At 38.4% G+C, this 21,247-nt stretch overlaps 1 protein-coding gene across 1 annotated transcript in view; it reads right to left on the bottom strand.

Moving 5' to 3' along the window:
- LOC140231274 (fibrillin-3-like) overlaps positions 1-21,247 on the bottom strand; it is a 135,465-nt gene that overhangs the window by 77,256 nt on the left and 36,962 nt on the right. The window contains exons 5-10 of the mRNA XM_072311421.1: positions 16,578-16,676; positions 14,953-15,048; positions 10,253-10,450; positions 5,934-6,059; positions 3,685-3,825; positions 2,381-2,560 (exon numbers count right to left, since the gene is read on the bottom strand). Of these exons, the coding sequence (XP_072167522.1) occupies positions 2,381-2,560; positions 3,685-3,825; positions 5,934-6,059; positions 10,253-10,450; positions 14,953-15,048; positions 16,578-16,676 (840 nt within the window). The remainder of the gene's footprint in view (positions 1-2,380; positions 2,561-3,684; positions 3,826-5,933; positions 6,060-10,252; positions 10,451-14,952; positions 15,049-16,577; positions 16,677-21,247) is intronic.

The following is a 21,247-nucleotide window of genomic DNA, read 5'->3' as shown; positions in this document are numbered from 1 at the left end:
ACTCGATTTTCATCAAATAAACGTTGAATTCCTCTTGAAAATCGTATGCTCTGTACTATATCACAAGTGGTTTCTTGGTATCTCGCAAAAAAGTTAAAGCCCAATTTTCATCTCCACCAATACTGTACCATCCATTTAAACTTGCTCAAAAGCCAAGATGTCGAAGAAAATGTTCCAAAAAAACCAAAAAACAAACAACTGAACGTTAAATTAGAAATTGCTGACAGCAAATTTGTGATTGAGCAAACACTGGTACTGTAAAAGTGGAAATTTTCGCGGTGTTGAAATTTTCGCGCATTTCGCGCAACCAGAAACTAGCGCGAAAATAAAAACACGCGAATATTACTTTGCTTGCCATACGTTCCTGTGCGTGATGTCTTGATTCCGCGGAATTAAAAACACGCGAAACTCTTCTGACCCGGCCTAGCGCGAAAAATTAGTCGCGCGAAAATATCCACTTTTACAGTAACTCATTGAGTGCACGTTGCTAAAGCATGCAAATTATGGCAAGCTGCTGAATGAACAAAGTCTAGTATTTAAGTAATGATCCCTGGACATCATTAGTACTGGTCATTAGCACTGGTCATTTGCACTGATCATTAGCAAAACACTAATGCCTGCTAGGCACGTTAGACAAAAATGAAAGACTTGTCACATGATTGCTCTCAGCCGATCATTTGATTAGGATCCATATCACCAGTTTATAATACCTCATATTCCCACCATTACTCTGTCATTCTGAATGCTATCACTGAGTATTATCCTACTATAATCCTATCTTCTAATCTGGTGTAATATTGCTTCTTCCAATTTGGTCTTACCTCTCCTTAAAGCTCAGTCATAGCCTACCCCTTCATTCAGTATTACCATCCTTCCCCATTTAGTAATACCAAATCATTCTATCAATATAATTCATCCTTCGTGATATTACCTGAACTTTTTATTATACAGCTGCCTATTTGGTACTACATCACAGTGTCAAAATCAGAATAATTAACTTTGGCCTCCCATAAGATTAGTGCGCTATACAGGCCACTCCCATTTTAACAAAGCCCTCAGGACCAGCAGTTTTCTTTTGTTATATCATTTTTTTTTTTTGTTAGAGCCTAACAATGAAAGTTATACAGATATATAAACAAGAATTTTGGGACCTGAATTTTACTTCGCTGCATCCGAGATTTTGTTTTAACTGTCTTCATTATAATGGGAGTACCCTGTATATCATTGCAAAGCTCACTATTTATTTCTCTTGAATAGGGATATTACTTTCATTCTCGTACTGTTGCTGTGGTTCTTGATCTTGAATTCAACCAAGTTCTCTTACAAATTCAGAAAATAATACTCACATAATACTGTAAAACCAGACATTTCCACATGCATGAAACTATTGTGAATATGAAGAGGACCTAAAGATTCTCGAAAGTAAAATGCATGCAAAAGTCCAACAAATTCCTGTATCACTAGCACATGTAATATACTCGGAATTTTTTCATGGTTGGCAATTCACGAAAGCTTAATGCCAAAACAAAGGCATTTGGCTTCCATTTACAAAAGTTTCATGCCGAGAATGTTTTTGGTTATACAGTATATGACGTATACAGGAAATGCATTGTTCTAGAGGAATAAAACAATATCTAAGCGCATGTACAAACATAAAAGATCAAATCTGCTGTAAGAAAACATGTCAAATCATGATGAATCATACAGATTCTGGGGGTGGCTCTTGGCATACTGATTTTGATTTCCATGCCTGGCTACAGTTGACAGACACCGAAGAGACTTCTCGTGGGTCTCGTTTTATAAAGGATGTTTTGACAGCAATTCTTGTTGGAACAGTAACTTTTGGTAGTGATAGCCAATCAGGAAGCTGGATTTTTTGTCAATACCATGACACTTCCGATTGCAGGAAAAATTTCTATCACAGGGTGCATTCGAGTGCTCTAAAGTGAACCAAAGCAAACTGAACTAAAGCATACTGCACTGAACTGTGCCAGATTAGGAGCATTCGAGCACTCTGTTGAGAAAGCATACCTCATGAGTTATTTTTAGAGAGGGTCATGAATTTTGTAGCAGAAGGGTCATTCACCTTGTGCGCTTAAACTATTTACAGATGTGCTGAACGAAGGGAATGAACTCTTTGCATTATGACATATGTGCACGATACGCGCATTCTTCACATGCAAACTTTTGGTACGCTTTTGGCACCCTTTTGGACCACACTGGGAAGTGGTCCACTTTTTGCTCGGTTCAGTATGGTACCAGTACACTTAAGGTGCGTGAGCGTTTCTCTGGCTCGGGTAACGTATGGCACAGTTCGCTTTAGAAGAGCGCTGGGACGCACCCACAGTAACTTGACATGACACGGATGCTCTGGTCTTACCACTATTCCTCTCTGGACAGATGGAGCAGTCCCGAGATGAGGACCCCCAAGCCTGCGCAGACCCCACCTGGCAGCAGCACTCCTCAAAACTCAGCTTGGCTTCCAAGTTTCGGCTGCAGGTTCCTTGCCGCGCACGGTACCTGAGGAAGCAGAAACCCAACTCTTCTGGTGGCTCCACAGCTGGGGGGTGGGGGGATGGAGGAAAATCAGCAAATTATATATAAACATTCCATGCTTCATGACTGTCATTTGTTCTTTTCTTTTTCTGCACTGAGGAGGGGGTACTGACACAGTCACAAAAGAAAGTAGAATGAGTTAAATTTATGCATACACACACTAAAACAAAGAGAAAAACACAGTGTGATGAAATGACAGAATCACCTTTTGGAAATAAGTATGTCCTTTCTTAGAGGATGATTATGGAATAAACCAAAATTTCACTGTGTGAACAGTAGTCAGCGTTATGTACCTTTACATTGATGTATCATTGCAGCAGCATGCTTTTCCACTCTGAATCAATATTTTCAAGCATCAAGGAAGCAAAGAGAAAGGGGGTGAACGGATGAGGCAAGGATTTCATGGCTTCAACGTAAGGAAATCAGGTGGTTTCAAATCAAAAACTCATTTGGATCTGATGGATGCACATGCAAAAACTAAAACAAAACAAGACAAACCCTGAAAACACAATCAACTCGTCCAGTTCGACTGCAGCACACAGGCAAATGGGATGCCTCTGCCAATCACTATATTCTGCCCTAAGCACACTCTTTGATAGAGTTCACTGAACTTGACCACTGCACAAAAGATAGGTCTTCCAATCAATTTGCTTTTTTATCAGTTGATTTTAGTTATTTGTACTCTTATTTTCTGCTGAGATGAAATGTGTCAATGCTCATTTCAGTTTCATCTTCGTTAATTATTGACATTCACAATTTACGTGCAATGTATGTTGTGTGCATGTATTTGTATAGTTACATGCTGTTCTTGATTGTGTCTATCTGTGTTTGCGCTACTGGACAGGTAACCAAGATGCCTCTCGCATTTTTCAAGCCAGAGGCATAGAAAAAAACAAACAAACTTTTAACAGTGTTCCAGTATACCACTGCCTTATCTAGCTCTTTGAAAGTAAAGCATCATTTGCAAGCTCTACACATTTTGACTACCGGTATTTCATTTCTTTGACATGAGGTTTCAACAGGTGTTCTAATTTTCCTACTAGGGACTGCAATGCCTCATTTCTAACCCCCAACGCTCGAAGGGTCTCGCTCACTCCTAAGTGGCAACACTTGGCGGGGACCACTCACTGAATGGGATGTTGATGTCGATGCACTGGGTGTTGTCGGGTGAGAGGGTGTATCCAGGGTAGCACTCACACGTGAAGCTGCCCTGGGCATTGATACAGCGACCATTCTGACACAGCAGGCTTGATTCACACTCATTGATGTCTTTGGAGGGCAAACGTGACAAAGGATACTGACACTTTGAAGAGTTAAATTACTGCACTTCACTGCTTTTAGGGAGATAACTCATATTGATACAGCTGATACATTGGTCTATGCGTGCTACTTTTATAGATATTGCAAGCTGTAAGGGAAACAAATAAAAAAAAAAGATTTACAATACTTCATAGAAACTCTTATGCAATACTTCTGCTGCAGAATTGCTATTGGTACACAAGAGCTGCAAATTTCAAGAGCAAATTGATGCACTGTTTAGCGACTATCAAGGCTTCACGGGTGTCTGCAAAGTTTATGTGTACCATAAAATGTGCTGCCACTTTCTAGGAGATTATCCTCTTTCCTAGGATGACTCCGAACCAGCAAAGAATGTATGAAGAAATATGGAAGCAATGAGCTACACATGTATCATTATGAATAGTGGTAGGTCAAATTTGCATTCAGTTATTTGGGTGGCTCAGAAAGGCCTCATGAAGACTGGAGGGGCTGGCATTTTTGGAGAGTCCAGTTGCTTTCTCATGAAAAAGGAAAAGTGACTCAGAACTATTCAACAAGTGGAAATGACCAAGGAGACATAAGATTAACAAGCAATGTGCAGCAAATATGCTAGCAGGGTGAGCACAGGAGCATCATTGACAATGTACTGCCCTTCTGATCCATTATCAACAAACAAGCCACATATACCATTTGTATCCCAAATACATAAACATGTGCATAGCGTCAGAAATTTTTCTGCTCTTTATTGTCTGCGAGAAAGTGAGAGTAATCGTTGCAGCTTTGCTGTGAAAGAGAGTCATGGTCAGGTATCAATTAACACCAGACATTTCAAATAAAAACTGGCCACATTGCTTCCATTCAAATATTGTACAATTGTACCAATAAAGTGCAAGAGTATCATAGACCAGTATCAATTGATGTAGTTGTGGTGCTGCCTTTGTCAATGTAGATAAAAGCAATCAATTACCTTTTCAATATTCAGTGATTGGCATGTAGACACCTGTTCACATTTTGATGAGTAATTCATCCTTGTATTTGAACCCTCCATATTAATAAAGGGATCCCATTTGACCAAATCATAGAGAATAATGAACAATGCAAATGAAAACACCAAATTACACTGGATGAAATGCAGCCATGCTGGGAATCATTACTGGTACAGTATGCACATATGGGGCATCAGCAGTTTGCACAAACAGAAAATGTATAACATAAATTCAATGATTGAAATATTGAAAGTGTAACTGCACATGCGTCAAGATACATTTTGCCTTTGCAAAATGGCAAAAATAAATTATATGAAGACTGTTTTTGTCTTTAAGTATAACAACAGCATTCTGACAGTGACTGCACCTTTCCATGCATTTTCTTCTTTTTTTTTTATATTTTGCTTTGCAATATTCAATCTTGACCTTTTTTTTCCTTCTTCTTTTTTGTCTATGCCTGGGATGTTATGAGATTTCAGTAATCTTTAGCGCAAGAGATTTTTTTTTTTTTTTTTTTTTAAAGAATGATTTGGCATTAGTCCACAACAATACATTGCAGGCATGAATCATCAATGAAGTTTATTGACACACCTATCACATCAAATTATCTCATGAATTGTTCGAAGGTCGCTTGTGAAAATGTGCCTGTTTCTCATTCTGTGTCATATGACGCATTCACTTCAAGTAACTTTTGACTCACAGACGTGATTCTTCCACAACAACAACAAATATCTCATACTTCTTCTTGTGAGACTGGATGCAACTTCACAAATTGGTCTGAAGCTGAATTGGCGAGCACTACATAAACTTGATGTCAGCCTCTCTTTGCCCACTTTGCTATGAAATATATCTCCCCTTTATACAGGTGCTTTTTTTTTTTTTTTGCCAACATATGACAAGTATGCATCCACAACACATCTTCATTGGTAGAGCTCATGCATTTTGCAATTTGGAGGGAGAAAATGACGATGAGGAGGGGAAACGACAACAAAAATTCACAAATATGCAACCCTTTCACAGACTAAAATGCATCAAAATTAATTGCACCATTATCATGAAGAGCGAAATAGCATTTTAAACAAACAAGAAAATCACTAGAAAACCTGTACTTACCTGCACACACAAGAGTGGTCATATCGAGCTCATAGCCAGGTGGACATTGACAGGCGAAGGAGCCTGGTGTGTTGGAGCAACGACCTCCTTCGCAGAGGCCAGGAATCATACGGCACTCATCAGCATCTGCATCATGGGTAAAGAATAAAAGGTGAAAACTATACACACACACACCCACATACACAATGGAAGTGTCTATCTCATACACTTTCGCCATGATATGAAGGGTGAACAGTAGTGGTTCATAAATGGCGTGAGGTGATTACACAAACTGCTTGAACAGCCAGTTCTGTCAACTTTAATCTCGATATCAATTCTGATACCATCTTGCCATTCTTCTTGAAAAACATTCAGAACTAGAAATGTTGCTATGGCGACTGGTATACATCTGCCATATCCTCTTATTCTCCCAAAAGATCTACAGTAAAGACCTACATATTAATAACGTGAGACAACAATTTCACATGATTGGCATAAAATCACTATCTGGTATACAATGCACACCAATTTCATGACAATACTTTGATCCACTTTCCAAATATGGAAAATGATTTAAATTTTAGCATTTTCACTTGACCTTTGACCCCATGGCCTAAAGTTTCCCTACATAATCACTGTGTGATAACGCATGTATAACATTGCATAAGATATACTAAGTTTAATTACACTGCAAAGTGTATACATGCAATCACTTCCCAGGTATGGAGAAAAAGTGTGAATTCAGCATATCAAACGATGTAATTTTACCATGCCATTTTAACCTTGACATTTGCCCTCTGACCCAAAATTTCCAATGAGGATCAGTGTCAGGCAATAGTATTAAGTACTGAATTTCATGAAGACAACTTGAACCATTTCCAAGATATGGAGGAAAAAATTGAAATCTTAGCATTCTAACTTGATCTCTGACCTCATGACCCAAAAACTTTCCCTAGAGAATCTTAATTTGGTAATACATCTATCACACTCAGTTTCATGAAAATACATTCAAGCATTGCAGAGATAATGGGGGAAACAGCAAAATTTTAACATTTGATCTTGACCTTTGACCTTGAGTGCGTGAGCCCTTTAAGTTTATACAATGTAGGCACAGTCTCGTCACCTCATACGTACATCTAAAACAGTTCCTATGTTGTGCACAACATTTATTACAGACAGACAGACAGACAGACGGACAACCCAAAAACATAATGCTTCCAGCACCACTTTGTGCTGGGGCATTTAAAACTTGCTTCAAGTGTCATAAATGTACAATTACGACAATATTCTCAAAGGAGAAGGACAAGCACAGAACTACCATAATCACACTATATTAACACCGTGTGGTATCACAAAGTAAGCACATGAGAGAGACACATGAGCAAGCCTTCATGGAAAGAAACTTTACAGCTCTTGGGACGAAACATGAGAGAAAATCACCAAGTAGCATTCTAACCAAAGAATCTTTTGACACAGGCAGAATAAATGATGACTGGAGTGGCAGGAAAATGGATTGATACCAAAGGAACGAAATCATGAAACAACAATAACTGTGCGTAGGTCAAAAGGGTTGACTGGACTTCGCACAGGTGACATGGCAAGTAAAGTAGTTGATGAGTAACAGCAAATACACAAAAATGCAAAGTGATTTCAGGCTTGTTGACATTTCAGTCAGCTGTTAAGCCCTTTGTGTGAAGACAATGTGTTGATCAAGTTACATAGTGTGTGTCCCAGTTTCCAAGGGCATTGCAGCTTGGCAAATCAAGGGAATACAAAAAAGAAAATGTCTACTACCAATTACCTTAAAGATAATATAAAGTTTTGGTATTACCTCAAAAGTTTCCCTGAATTTCCTTGTCTTAGTTTGTGTTTCAGGTTAAAGTACCTTTCATATAACTAACACTGTGAGACTTACTCGCCCCAAAGTGCTCTCATGTCTTAGTAATCATGCAATAATGGATTCGTACCAGAGCCGCCGCCGCCGTACGGCGGCGGCGAGGTAGTACACGTATTGTACGAAACCATTATTGCATGATAACTGCGACCAGCAGCGTGCAGCCCCATACGCATACTGAGTAGCTAACTGCGACCAGCAGCCCCATACGCATAGCTAAATGGGGCTTCGCATTGTAGCTTACAGGATCATGACAGATTTAGTATCGCGGGTAAATATCAACTTAAAACCCAAAAATTCTTCAATTTGATGACTTACCAATTAAGTTGAAGTCTTGAAAACAGGCTTCGGGCAACGTTTGGTTCTGCCAATAGTCCCTTTCTGTTCGGATTGATGACTGAATGTGACTCGGTCGAGAGGACCTTGGGAGAGCTACATTGAATTGACGGCCAGCACATGCGCACACAAACATCTTATCCGTTCGTGGATTTGAAATTTGTTCGCATGTGATGTGTGCGTATGCGCTGGCCGTAGTAATCAGTGTATGTAGCTCTCCCAAGGTCCTCTCGACAGAGTCACATTCAGTCATCAATTCGAACAGAAAGGGACTATTGGCAGAACCAAACGTTATCCGAAGCCTGTTTTCAAGACTTCAACTTAATTGGTAAGTCTTCAATTTGAAGAATTTTTGGATTTTAAGTTGATATTTACCCGCGATACTAAATCTGTCATGATCCTGAATGCTACAATGCGAAGCCCCATTACGCTATGCGTATGGGGCTGCTGGTCGCAGTTAATTGCATGATTACTAAGAAATGAGAGCACTTTGGGGCGAGTAAGTCTCACAGTGTTAGTTATTTGAAAGGTACTTTAACCTGAAACACGTAAATTCAGGGAAACTTTTGAGGTACCAAAACTTTTTATTATCTTTAAAGGGGGCCCTGAAATCCAAATGCATGTTGATTTGTGTTGATTTATGAAACCCTCAACATCACTCTTGCGGTGAAACGAATATCTAGAAACATTCCATATATTCTTAACAATTTTTTCTTCTATTTTTCTTCATATTACTTGGGAACACCCACAAAAAATCGTTCCAAAGCAAACCAATATTCTTGAGATGACCTCATCTGTCAATCATTGCTGAAGCACTGAAATGTTTAACAAAAGGTATTGGAATGCACCTTCCCCTCGACTCAGCATAACTTGCATGTTCCCTTGCCATGTCTTTTGTTGGTCACATTAATGTCACAGAAACATGCAAGTTATGCTGAGTCGAGAGGAAAGTGCATTCCAATGTCTTTTGTTAAACATTTCAGTACTTTAGCAATGATTGACAGATGAGGTCATCTCAAGAATATTAGTTTGGAAGGATTTTTTGTGAGCGTTGCCAAGTAATCTGAAGAAAAATAGAAGAAAAAATCATTAAGAATATATGGAATGTTTCTAGATATTCGTTTCACCGCAAAAGTGATGTTGAGGGTATCATAAATCAACACAAATCAACATGCATTTGGATTTCAGGGCCCCTTTAACAGCATAGACAAACCTAAATAACTACAACCATTTCTTGATAACTTTATGCTCACTGTATCCCATCAAAAACATGTCATTCAAAAATCCATTCAAGTTTAGTTAAAGGAGACCTCCGGATGATTTTCAAATTTTTCATCTGAACAACTATAAATTAGTTATACTGAGGACAGAGTTTTAAAATTTGTGATAATTGGGATGAAGAATAAGAATATTTTCAAAAATTAGAACAAATTGCAATGAACAAGGATGATGACATGGCAGAGTCACCATAAGAATGCACGAGTTAGGGCTCAAGGAAGCAGAACAAAAGAAGAAGGCATGCATAGATTATACACAGGTGAACTCGCAAGCAAGCGGTATTATAATGAATTACAAAGCTGCATTTCTGAAATATGTGAACCTCCTATGTCATCATCCTTGTTCAGTGTAATTTGTTTAAGGTTTTTCAAAGTATTGTTTCTCTGCTCAAGAACCACACTAAATTCTACAAATCTATAGTGGAGTTGTCGATTTATGTACTACATGATGTGAAATTATGAAAATCGTCTGGAATGTCCCTTTAAATGAAATTATGTCAAAGAAAGCAAACATCTATGCTCATTTACATGGAAACTACATCATTTGCCATGATTCTTATCAGGCATTCCTTACATTAAAAAAAAAAAAAAAAATGTATACCCACATCTGACATTATCAATCACCAAACAGGTCCATCTCAAACCTAACTGCATGTTCCAAAACATTTTGTTGGTCTTGTGCTGAAATATTCAAAAGAGGAATATTCTACTACTACAGAAAATATGAAATATTTCAATGAAAACTCCACACCAATCAAGATATTAGATCTATTTCATGAGAAGCATGATAAATTTTTTTGAAAGTGGGAAGCGCAATAATAATCGAGCTGTACCTTTGCACTGTCCAGTCCTTCCATCCAGTATGTAGCCAAGGTCGCAAGGATTAGTGAAAGTGTCACAAGTCTCACAAGTGTCACCCCATCCTTGACCAATGGTTGAACAACAGAGGGCCTTGGTACATTGGATGCCTTCAATGACGGCCGAGCAGAAGCCGTTCTGGGCCTGTAAGTAGCAGGGACCTGTCCTGTAATCTGGTGGGAGGAAATCCAACAGTGAGTACGATATTCCTCTGCTCCAAGAAATCATTTTCCGTGGTTACAGCAATATAAACACTTCATAAATCATAAAACATATTGTGCAAGCAGACACTTTACAAATGACTTACTTTGTATGAGCGCAAAACTTCACAAATCAAGAACTGTGTGACAATTTTGTGAGTAGCTAGCTATGCATTGGAGGACCTCAGCAACAAAGAAAAAAGTATCAGATTTCTTTTCAAGAAGTAAAGTTAGTCATACCCTACTTCAGAGACATTATCCATTGCATTTTTAGTCACAGAAGGTACTACTTTCTTTTTCTACTAATCCCCTAGACATGTATGGCACATGTCATGAACAGAACCTTTTTCTTCCATGGACTGGGCAGATTTGTTGAAAACAATTCCCTTTTCATTCTTATCAAAATGAAATTATTCAGAGGAATCTGAATTATCACTGAGCAATACATTGCACTGAAAAAAAAAAATATATATATATATGATCTTCAAATATTTGTCTTCATATGCAAAAACAGAGACATGAGTAAGTATGCAAATAAACTGATGGGGTGGGGATGGGGAGGAAGGAGAGGAGGAAAAGATAAGAGGAGTTTGGGTGGTTTCCCTAACTATTGAACAGGCTCTAAAGGACACGTGCCCCTTTCAATAGCCAGCACATACACACACACACACAAAAGAAGAAAATAATAATACGACTGTAATAATTTCAAACAGAGGGGCATAAGGGTAAGGTTATCCTCTACCAAATCTATTGAAAACAGTTTGGCAGTTACATGTCAGCTTTCCCTGTTTCAGCAGATGGGAAAGCTATAATGGCTGTATTGATGACACATATGGCAAACGGGGGAACACACAGGAAATGATTACCACACATATGACCTTGGGGAAAACTCGCGAAATCGCAGTTATTGAATAAAAAGAGGCCGTTGGCTGCTTTCCATGACTCCACTCCATGCCGCTGCATTCCTGGCAGTGCCTGGACAACACACAGTTATTGTTTTGGTGTGTTTTGCAACAATCAATGAGTAACTTCAGAATAGCTATTGCCTTTTATCCCAACGGCAAGGTAGTGATTGTAACAAAGTCTGGAGTTTGATATTCAAATTCATGAAATTCTTCCATCGAGATGTTTTCATTGCAACTGAATGACAAATTGCCCTACATCGACGTAAATATAATTAGATAATCAACATAATCAGTTGCAACGTCTGGAGTTTTAAAAAAAAATATTACAAGACCAAAAAAAAACTAGACTCGGAATTTGTCAACACTGACAAATTAGGTGATCCGATCTATTGGGAAATCAATGATTTGAGTCCTGATCCCAATAGGCATGACCATACAGGTTTCATCTGTGTTGAGGGGACATTGGCCATGTGATGTTTGGAGTCTCATTTAGAAAAGGGAGTCAGACCTGCCATCTTTGGTACCGAATTCCGTATGCACTAACGAAGATACAGAATGAAGTATATTTGACCTTTGACCCCATTTTGCACACCAAAGATGGCATCTGAGCAAAAAGTGGTTATTTTGTGAAATGATTCTTGTAACATGGTCTTTGCGTGTGCAAAATATGGGAAAGATAGAACAAGTATTCACCAAGATACAGGATGAAACACTTATGACCTTTGACCCTAATTTACATACCCATATGATCAAGTAGTGGTTATTTTATGACATGATGTACGTGACATGAACTAAACATGTGCAAAATATGGGGGTGATAGAGGCTGTTTTTCTTGAGTTATTACAAAGAAAGTTGCAGAAAGAAAGAAATATCTCAATACATCGAGGATAAGCTTTAATTTCAACCAAGTTTTTTGGCATGATCCAGACATCGTATGAAAAAACAAATGCACATTTCTGATAGCGCAAAGTCTCAGCTACAACATATTAAAATCTGGGAGAAATTCACCGAAGGGTAAGTGAGCTAGTGCTCGATAAAGACAATCATGTCAACTTTTACATCTAGAAAAATTCCCTTCCATAGAGATAACACGTCATAACGAAGATACAGAAAAAAGGTACATATGACCTTTGACCCGACTTTGCACAGACAAGATGGCATCTGAGCAAAAAGTGGTTATTTTGTGAAATGATCCTTGTAACATGGTCTTTACGTGTGCAAAATATGGGAAAGATAGGGCAAGTATTCACCAAGATACAGGATGAAATATTTATGACCTTTGACCCTAATTTACATACCCAAGATGGTGTCCGATCAAGTAGTTGTTATTTTATGAAATAATGTACGTAACATGAACTAAACATGTGCAAAATATGGGGGTGATAGGGGCTGTCTTTCTTGAGTTACTGCAAAGAAAGTTGCAGAAAGGAAGTAATATCTCAATACATCGAAGGTAAGCTTTAATTTTAACCAAATTTTTTGACGTGATGCCGACGTCGTATGAAAAAATGAAGGGCACACTGACGATAGCCCAAAGTCTCAGCTACAACATATTAAAATTTGGGAGAAATTCACCGAAGCATAAGTGAGCTAGTGCTCGATAAAGATAGTCATGTCAATTTTCATTTCCATAAAAAATGCACTCCCATAGAGATAACACGTAAACTGGTCAAATTTGACAAGATTACTTTGAATCCATTTTTACGAGGTGATGCCGTCATCCAATCAAAATGCTGTTATTATATTAATGAAAGAGCATTTAGTAAGCTACAACATACTGAAATCTGGGTCAAAATGGGCAAAGAGTAAGTGAGATACGTTCGAGTGAACTTGTAATTTGATGACGTCATTTTGAAAATTTACTCTTTTTATTTTATTAAGAAATTTGATATCTTTTGATCAATTATCCAGCATCGTCAACCCATGAAATGACATGTACAACTCATCAGCTTTCAGAATATGTAAAGAAAATGGGACGTCACCGTTCATCCTGACGAGTAAAATCGGATTTAAAATTGGCGGTTTTTTGGCATTGTTGCACTGTATATCGCCATTGACGCGCGCGCGGAATTTCAACTTTGACGGGCCCGTATGACGTCATATTGAGTCGGATTGACTTGAAACTTGGTAGACGTATTCCCTGACATTTCAGGCAGGCGATAAGTGTGAAAAAACGGGAAATTTCTATTGCATATGAGCTGTGCGTGCGTATATGCACGCGCGCGTACGCGTCCGTAAATTTTTTTCAATTTTTCAAAAAATGCTCTAAATGGTCTGAAACGTGTGCAAAAAAAATTTGAGCTCGATTTGAGCATACAAATATTTCAACGCGCGCGTACGCGCACGTTTTAAGGTATAGATGAATTTTGAGAATATGAGTAGAATGCGCTTGACTTGAAATATATGTGACGTAAATTTCATTGAAAAATTCTATTCCATTAATGAGATATGATTGAGAATGTGTTTTCATATAATGACGTCATAGTGACGTCACGGTCGACTGATCACTTTGATTTTAGTTCGATTGCCGTCTTTGGGAGACGATACATATATGGTATAAGTTTGAAATTGATAGGAAGAGGACTTTCTGAGCTAATCGATGCACAACTTTTGGGGAGAAATAAGAAGAAAAAGAAGAAGAAGAAGAAGAAAGAATCCGTACAAAAACAGAAGGTGATCCGAGAGGATACTCGGATCACCTAAAAATGCCTTTCATTATAACAATATAAGTTTATACAATCATCTCTCATGTGAACATGACTGATAGCATTTTGGGAGCCTCCAATGAACTTAATATACAGAAAGGGGCTGGGATGCATTCTTAAAAAGACTGACTAAAAACTGATTGGTTACAATGTCCTTCAGAAGTGTCACATTATAGAGTCAGAACATGGAGCTATGTTGCTCCACAGCATACCAATGGGACCTATTGGTAATTGTTAAGAGTAACAATTGACTACACTATCTTCTTATTCGATCCAGACTCAGCTCAGACTGTAGATGTCATTCTTTGATGTATCTATTCACACAACTGCTTGTCTAGCTATTTCTTGTAATGTTTCATTGATTATGTGTGCTGCATCATGCTGCAGCACGAGTGGCAGTCGTATACGCGCTAAAAGGCTCTTTGATGCGTGCGTTACATCAACTCAGCCCATAATTTGTGACCAGCAAGGACGCGAAACTCTCCCACAGTACAACACTGCACAATCCAGATGGACAACTCAGCCCTGCCGTCAAAGCGAGGCCTAGTTGTCCCCGAGTCTGAGTTAGCCTGACCCCATTCTGGGTAATATTTCACATTTTCATCAATACCCAATGAATATCCTGTTATTACAGCGTTATTCCACATTATTTCTTAGGCCTACATGCACACTTTGGAGCAAAATTCGACAATTCTGCAGGCAAACCAGAACTACATTATGTTCCAACTTTAATTCCCCCCCCCCCCACCCCCTTAGTAACACATGTACATAATGTGGCCCCTTTACTGATATAGAGTACATAATTATGTATTTGAGTGCAGACATCTCGTGGCTTGTGGAAGTCAAAGGGTTAATGTCACTCACCTGTCTGGCATTGGCTTCCACCGAAACCATGAGGACAGGAACACCTGTTTCCTCCGCTGCATTGACCGCCGTTCTGGCATGGAGGATTGCACACAGCTGAGACAAAACAAAAACAATGGCCGGTAATAGACAAGTGATATTACCCCTTATCAATCTTAATTTCTTCCTGCAATCAGTCACTTTCCCCTGTGTGTAGACAATCCTCAGTCAGACAAGGCAATGAGTTGAAAAGAAACACACAGACACATACCGGTACTGGTATATGTACATACTTGCACTCTTTAGTAAAGGGGGTATGAAAATAAAAACTGTAGTGGTTCAAAGCACATATAGCACATTGAGATTACAGATTTGCACTCTATCATCAGTGCAAGCAAGTATGCTTTAAATTACATACTTTCCTGATTCCGTCACTAGACATTTTCCGAATAAATATTTTGACAAGGCAATTGGTTGTGTGCAATGTCTGGAGGGGGGGGGGGGGAGAGAAACATTCACAATGAGTTATTTTGTCAGTTGAATGACTATATATCTTTAACCTTGTCTCCAACTTTGGACTGGTGATGCATTGTTATGACAGCAAAAAGTACATGCTACAAAAGTAGAAGGTACAGACAGCCCCTCATAGTGACTATTTTTACTTGACATGTTTACTCAATTTTGTATTACAGCACTCATTAAACACAGGCTTCACAGGTGACTGGCATTTCGTACGTGGTTAACAATCCAGTGAGTTGTAAAAGACGGAAACAAACTCATAACAAAAATGTCTACATGCCAAAACTTTATATAGGACAACCCAATAGGCGCAAATGGATTTTTTTAATCTGCAGACCGACATAGAAGCCATTCAGAATATGAGCTTACTAAGCAAGTATGAGAACATGACGCAGAGTTAAGTAAAGCACCGCAAAACAGGAAATAAGAAAGGAATGAAACCTCCGGTATCAGGTGTTATTTGCAAGCAACCTCCAAATGATGATCATGTGATTTTGTCAATCTAGCTAGGAGTGTGCTGTATGAAGCATTACAATTGTATGTTTGGGCCACAAAATCACTTGTGTTTGAATCTTCTAATAGTGTTCTGATAATGCATCTTTGGACACTACTTCAGTCCATTTGCACAACAGGGCCTCATTTCACAAAAGATGTTAGGATAGTAACTCTTGTAGAAGTGGCAAATTCCCATAGCAACAGCCAATCAGGAAGCTGGATTCTTGTCATTAACATGACAATTGCCATTCCAGCAACAGTTGCTATATCAACTTTTATGAAATGGGGCCCAGATATAACACACACAAACTCACACACACTCACTCCTTATAACAAAAAGGGACAAATGTATGATGTTAATGAAATCTCACTTGTGCAGTTCAACTTCCTTTTCCTCAAAAAATTAACAAAGAAGTATACAACTGAGAATTAACTCCAAGAGTAAATACCTGTGGTCAGGGAACGATTTTCTAGTGGGAGCTTTGCCCATAAAAATGTTACAAATAGCCATCATAATTAAAGATGATGCAATGATGAATTTTTTTTTTTTGTTGGTAATATTCCCCCCCCCCCATGAAAAAAAAAAAAAAATGGAAGAGGAAACAGATGACAAAAGCGTTAACACAACTCACGGAATTGGCAGGATTCTCCTGCGAATCCACTTGGACAGCTGCAAGTACCTCCCCGACAATGGCCGCCATTCAGGCACTGAGTTTGGCATCGGTTTCCACCTGCATGCATCAGCAAAATTAATTTTTTAATAAATCAACTTCACCTTGACTTCATTCATCTATGTATCATTTAACCCTATTCTAACTGGGGGGAGGGGGGGTCAAATTGACCCCCCCCTCGATGTTTCGCGCCACGATTTCGCAAAACGCAAAGCTTTTGCCGCGTCGTTTCAAGACATTTTTCATTGAAGTCTCCCGCATATTTTGAGACCAAACTTGCGACGTCCGGGTACACCGTTTTGAAGTTACGTAATGTTTTGCATATGCATGTCAACCAAAAAACAGCTCAAATTCATGATATCGTGTGCAAATCCAATGCAAATTGTGTTTTTTGGTTAAATTGATATAAATTATCTGATTATTTCAACTTTTAACCATTGAAATTAATCAATTCTAGTGTAGATAAGCCTGAAAAAGTGCCTGCAAAAGTTTTGGCAAAAAAACAATGGAAAACAAAAGGTTGAAAAAACAATAAAATACATAAGAAATTAACAAAACAATAAAAAACAAAAGAAATTAATTTCAATTGAGCTATTTATTTACACAAAAATTGTTTGATGTGTCTTTAGGAATTCTGACACAAAAATTTAGCAATCCTCCAGTCTTTTTAATGGAGTTATAGGTGAAAATATGATTTCATGCACAAATTTGCATAATCAATTTATTAAAAATAGAAAGGCAATATTTTTCTATTGTATGACGATGCAATCTTGTAGTTGACATCCAGCTCTATCTTCAGGCAAAATTTCGCGGCGATCACGCAATCGGCGGCCGAGATCTGAAGGGGGGGGGGGGGGTCAAATTGACCCCCCCCCCTCAGTAAAAACTTGGTCTCAAATAGCTTGTTAGAATAGGGTTAAAGGGATGGTACAGTATTGGTGGAGATGAGGATTGGGCTTTTAACTTTTTGCGAGATGCCAAGAAAACACTTATGATATAGTACAGAGCATACCATTTTAAGAGGAATTCAAAGTTTATTTGATGAAAATCGGGTTTGGGATGACTGAAACATCCAAAAACAAAGTAAAACGAAGCGATCGTAATAAAGTGTGGGTCCTACACTTTATTAGAATTGTTCTTTTTCGATATCTCAGCCATTTTAGAACAAATTTTCATCAAAGTTAATGTTGAATTCTGCATAGAATTACATGCCCTTTCATATTTCATTAGAGGTTTCTCATTATCTCACCAAAAATGTTAGAAACCTGAAATTAGGTCTCAACCAAAACTATACGATCCCTTTATTAGTTCACATCACACATTTGTGATGACTGTTAAAGTATACTAATTACCGAGTCATCTGGTCACATAAAGAAGGGATAGTGCTCATTCTATAGATTTCATGAAACTGTTTTGTACAAGTGAATATTAAACCAAGACATACCTATAACCTATATCACAGGAGTATCAACCATTCTTGCGTCAAGCTTCCCTTGTTCTTTACTTTCTTTTTCAATGATCAAAAAGCATCAAGACAGCCATCATACATCATACATATGTCTACGCATTCAAAATGCAATGCCACTTTATTTTCAAGTCATATCAATTTAAAAAAAAAAATCACATAAATTTGTAAGTTGGAAAAAAATACACATAAAATTGGATTATTAAAGGATCTTTTATATCTTCCAAAATAAAAACCTCAAGTCTCTTGTATGCCTGCACACAAATCATCACTTGATTCCCCTTCATAAGATAAACAAAATCAATATCAATAACATGAAAAATAATTTACATCATATTATTGTAGAGTTGAAATAATGTGGGAAAGTTAATTGCTAAGATTGGAGGGGTTGCAGCTGCTACATTATTGACCAACAACACTCATCCAATCTTGATACAAGTATTATTACAATATAGGAGTGATGTGATAACATTGCCACCTCATCTGTATGTAGACTATGTGCTTGAAACTATAGTCTACTGTTCTGTGAAAACGTGAAATTTTCAACTTCCATGACTTATGAAGTTTATGTCTGATATTAATGAATCTCCAAGCATTCTGTTCGGCTTGCAAAGTCAACTTGAAATATGGACTGGATTAGTAAAAAAACAAAAACTAAAAACTAAACTAAACAAATAAATAAATGAGCCCCACTGCTCAGATCAACATACACACTTCTCACATGAAAAAAAAAAGAAAAAAAAAAGACTATTACATCATTACAACCTCAAAAAAACCAATCAATTTCCTGGCATCTTGCAACTTTAATTGTACACTGCATCAGGTGTCACATTGCCTAGTCTAGCCATAAACCCATAGGCTAGACACAAATATCTCTTGGCCATGTGCCTTTGTCTTAACCACAAAATAAAAAGTTTGTTCCTTATGGTATTTCATCATATCAATACCCAGCAAATCCTTTTCTGACAACACATAATAGTTAACAGCAATGGAGATCATCTGGAACCAGTAAACCACTAACTGTGGAAGTGAGTTGAGATCTACAGAAGATGTAAAATTAGGCAGTTTTGTCACTGTCATCAACTAATGTACAGACACTATTACTACAGTACCAAGAGCTGTTTTATTTCCCTGAATACAATGAAACTGATTTTGAGACAACCAATGGCAATATTCACAACAAGACTGCAGTTTGCACAATTACTGACTTTGAATGTGTAGCCTGTAGGCCATAAGACTGATGTTTCAATGGCGATCTACTGCAGACCTTCCAACTCCCCAAGTCTTGCGCGTCTGGCACGAGTCTCATTCCCCAACGTACCCATCTCACTCTCAACCGCCCAGCAGTCCTTTTCTCACGCCACCAGGAAAAAAAAAAATAACACAGGGTCTAGACTAGAGCATATCTAACGTTAGGCCCTACACTTTTTGTCAGCTAACAATTAAAGGGGAATCTTCTACTAGTAAAAGAAAACGTAGGCCTATAAACGTTACATAATTACATGGCTGTATCTAACTGCGACCAGCCCCAACGCGAAGCGTTGGTGTCAAGTGTCTACACTATAAAGTCAGTAACAAGTTACCGTAGAGTGTGGTCTACTAACTACATTAGAACAAAGGATCTTTGATTAGAATCTAGCTTTCTTGGTACATGTATTTGAACCTTCACTTACGGCATTTCTATGCCTGCGCCTAGCTGCACGACTCTAAGCCCGGCTACGTATACATGTCAAGCACAGCCATTTACTCGACTCGCCGGAGCGCCGCCGCCATCCATCATACAGCAGTGATTTCAAGTTCGGTGCTAGTGCTAGTGCTATCTCAGCTAGCACTATAGCACCGGCGATAACACCGAACTTGATATCACCAAGTGGTGCAGTCAAAGACCCTGACACGGCCGGATCTATGGTGCAGTCAAAGAGATTCAATCTCTTTGGGTGCAGTACTAAACACGTACGTGTACACTTTGACAAAGGACCCCATATAAAAGGCGCCGTCGCCTAGCTAGCGCCTGTGTGTATACGTGTGTACACAACACCGTACGTACCATGCAGACCGACCTACACGATTAAAAAGAGTACGCAACGCGCAGCTTTAGATCCGCAACGTTAATCCTGCGACGCCCCTGGATTAGGGGAAAATGTTGGGAAAGCTGTATGAAAGTTTCTGGTGACTAAAATTAGTACTTTTAGAGGCACCGAGGCCCACAGTTCCCATCAGAATCTCGAAATTAGGCAGCGTAGCCCTTATTTGATTAGGCCTACATTTTGGATCAAAAATTTAAACGGAAGAAGGGGAAAATGAGGCCAGAAGTTGTGTGTTGGATGCGATGTTATTGTTGTGAAGGGATCCTACAGCGACAGCGACAGTACAAGGCAGGGCGATTTCACAAAGTGACAATACGAGAAAGTCAGCGCGCAATGTCCTAATTGCTTTGCGATGTCACAATTGCCTTGTGACATCATTTCACAAATAGTATTCTTCTTTTTTCTTTTTTTCTTTTTTTTTCGGGGGGGGGGGGGGAGAAAATAACAATGTTAATGTCATCAAAAGTGACATCGTTTTTCAAATAGAGTATCAAACAGGCCAACATTTCTGAAAGTTGAAAATGCACATAATCACGCGAGAAGCTCTTTCAACCAATCTCTCGGGGATTAATTTTTGTTCCCAAATATAAACATTGTATAATACTAGTGGTGGAGCTAACTCAGGTCGTCCAACCCGGAAGGAGGCGCGTCATACTATAGTATCTAAAGCTGCCAAACAGCGCTGTCGATTTTCAAGACGTTTGGTCAGGCTATATCCTATGCCCAAATGGATGTAAAGTATTCTGTCTTTGTTGTCTATAGCCACACAGCGGTAAGCAAACATTTCCCTAAGAACAGAGAATAGTTTCCCTTCTCGATATTGGATAGCGATGTAAGCATACCTGCCAACATTTCAAGATGAAATGTCTTACTCGTGGATTGCACAAATCTTATTTTATATGCAAACTGAAGTTAAAAATCTTACTTTGGGTCAAATCTTCAAAAAATACACATGAAAGGTATATCTAAATATTTTTTAAAAATCTGATTTCTCTGACAGAAAATCTGATTTTGCTATTTTTAACGTAAAAAATCTTACTGAATCTGATAAAATCTTACTAGTTGGCAAGTATGTGTAA

This window comes from Diadema setosum, chromosome 7 (assembly GCF_964275005.1).
Source record: "Diadema setosum chromosome 7, eeDiaSeto1, whole genome shotgun sequence".
Classification (NCBI taxonomy): domain Eukaryota; kingdom Metazoa; phylum Echinodermata; class Echinoidea; order Diadematoida; family Diadematidae; genus Diadema; species Diadema setosum.
This window is presented reverse-complemented; position numbering and strand designations above follow the sequence as displayed.